The sequence below is a fragment of the Bombus impatiens genome, unplaced genomic scaffold (genome assembly GCF_000188095.3).
Source record: "Bombus impatiens unplaced genomic scaffold, BIMP_2.2 scf_1796, whole genome shotgun sequence".
In the NCBI taxonomy this organism is placed as follows: Eukaryota; Metazoa; Arthropoda; class Insecta; order Hymenoptera; family Apidae; genus Bombus; species Bombus impatiens.
The window spans coordinates 1-690 of NT_178215.1; the positions used below are offsets into that span (position 1 = coordinate 1).

General features: G+C 34.5%; 1 protein-coding gene across 1 annotated transcript; it reads left to right on the forward strand.

Moving 5' to 3' along the window:
- The first annotated feature begins 6 nt into the window (after positions 1-6).
- LOC112213902 lies at positions 7-684 on the forward strand. Its single transcript, XM_024371780.2, has 2 exons — positions 7-171; positions 263-684. The coding sequence occupies exons 1-2, from the start codon at positions 44-46 to the stop codon at positions 528-530; spliced, it is 396 nt and encodes a 131-aa protein (XP_024227548.1). The 5' UTR covers positions 7-43; the 3' UTR covers positions 531-684.
- Positions 685-690: the final 6 nt, after the last annotated feature.

The following is a 690-nucleotide window of genomic DNA, read 5'->3' on the forward strand; positions in this document are numbered from 1 at the left end:
CGTTAATACTCTAAATATTGGAGGAACGGGTGGTTTCCGCTTTATGATGGAAATAAAGGAGGGTGTATATGGTATTGGAATATGTCCTGACGGTGCAGATGCTGATTATGATAGTTTAGTGGATGAAATAGAAGCAGTGATCCCGGAATTTACTCAATGGTCAAATCGTAGGTAAATAATAGTAATATCCTATACATTATTTAAACAAGTTAATTAAACAAATTAAACGTTAATACACTTTGCAAAAATTATTAATTTTTAGACCAAATATAGGAGATTTTGTATTTGGTCAAAGGATAGACGACACTTGGGCTAGGGGATATGTTATATGTGTGCTACCATCCTTAAAACTGGCTATGATCGACGAAACTGGATTAGAGCAAGTTAGTTGCCTTGCTACGTGCGAACCACCCCTTTCAGATATGTATGCATTTACTGGAGTATGTGAATTAAATGATACTACAGTTAAATTGGAGGTAAGATGTACAGAATCTAATATGCTGTTAAATATAATGTATGTTACTTCTTAATTTCGCAACTATAACTTGTAGGGACATGAGGAATATGAATTTAAAGTAGTAGGCCGAACAGATGATGAGAAACCAGACGAATTTGAAATATTATTTCTTAAAGGAGATTCTGAGTTAAAAGCTACTATAAAGCCTTGGATTCCAACGCCGGAACAATTGG

Bases quoted from the DNA above. Each gene is read 5' to 3' on its own strand.
- LOC112213902 (XM_024371780.2), top strand. From the start codon at position 44: ATGATGGAAATAAAGGAGGGTGTATATGGTATTGGAATATGTCCTGAC. The intron at 172-262 runs GTAAATAATAGT...ATTAATTTTTAG, and splicing joins ACTCAATGGTCAAATCGTAG to ACCAAATATAGGAGATTTTG.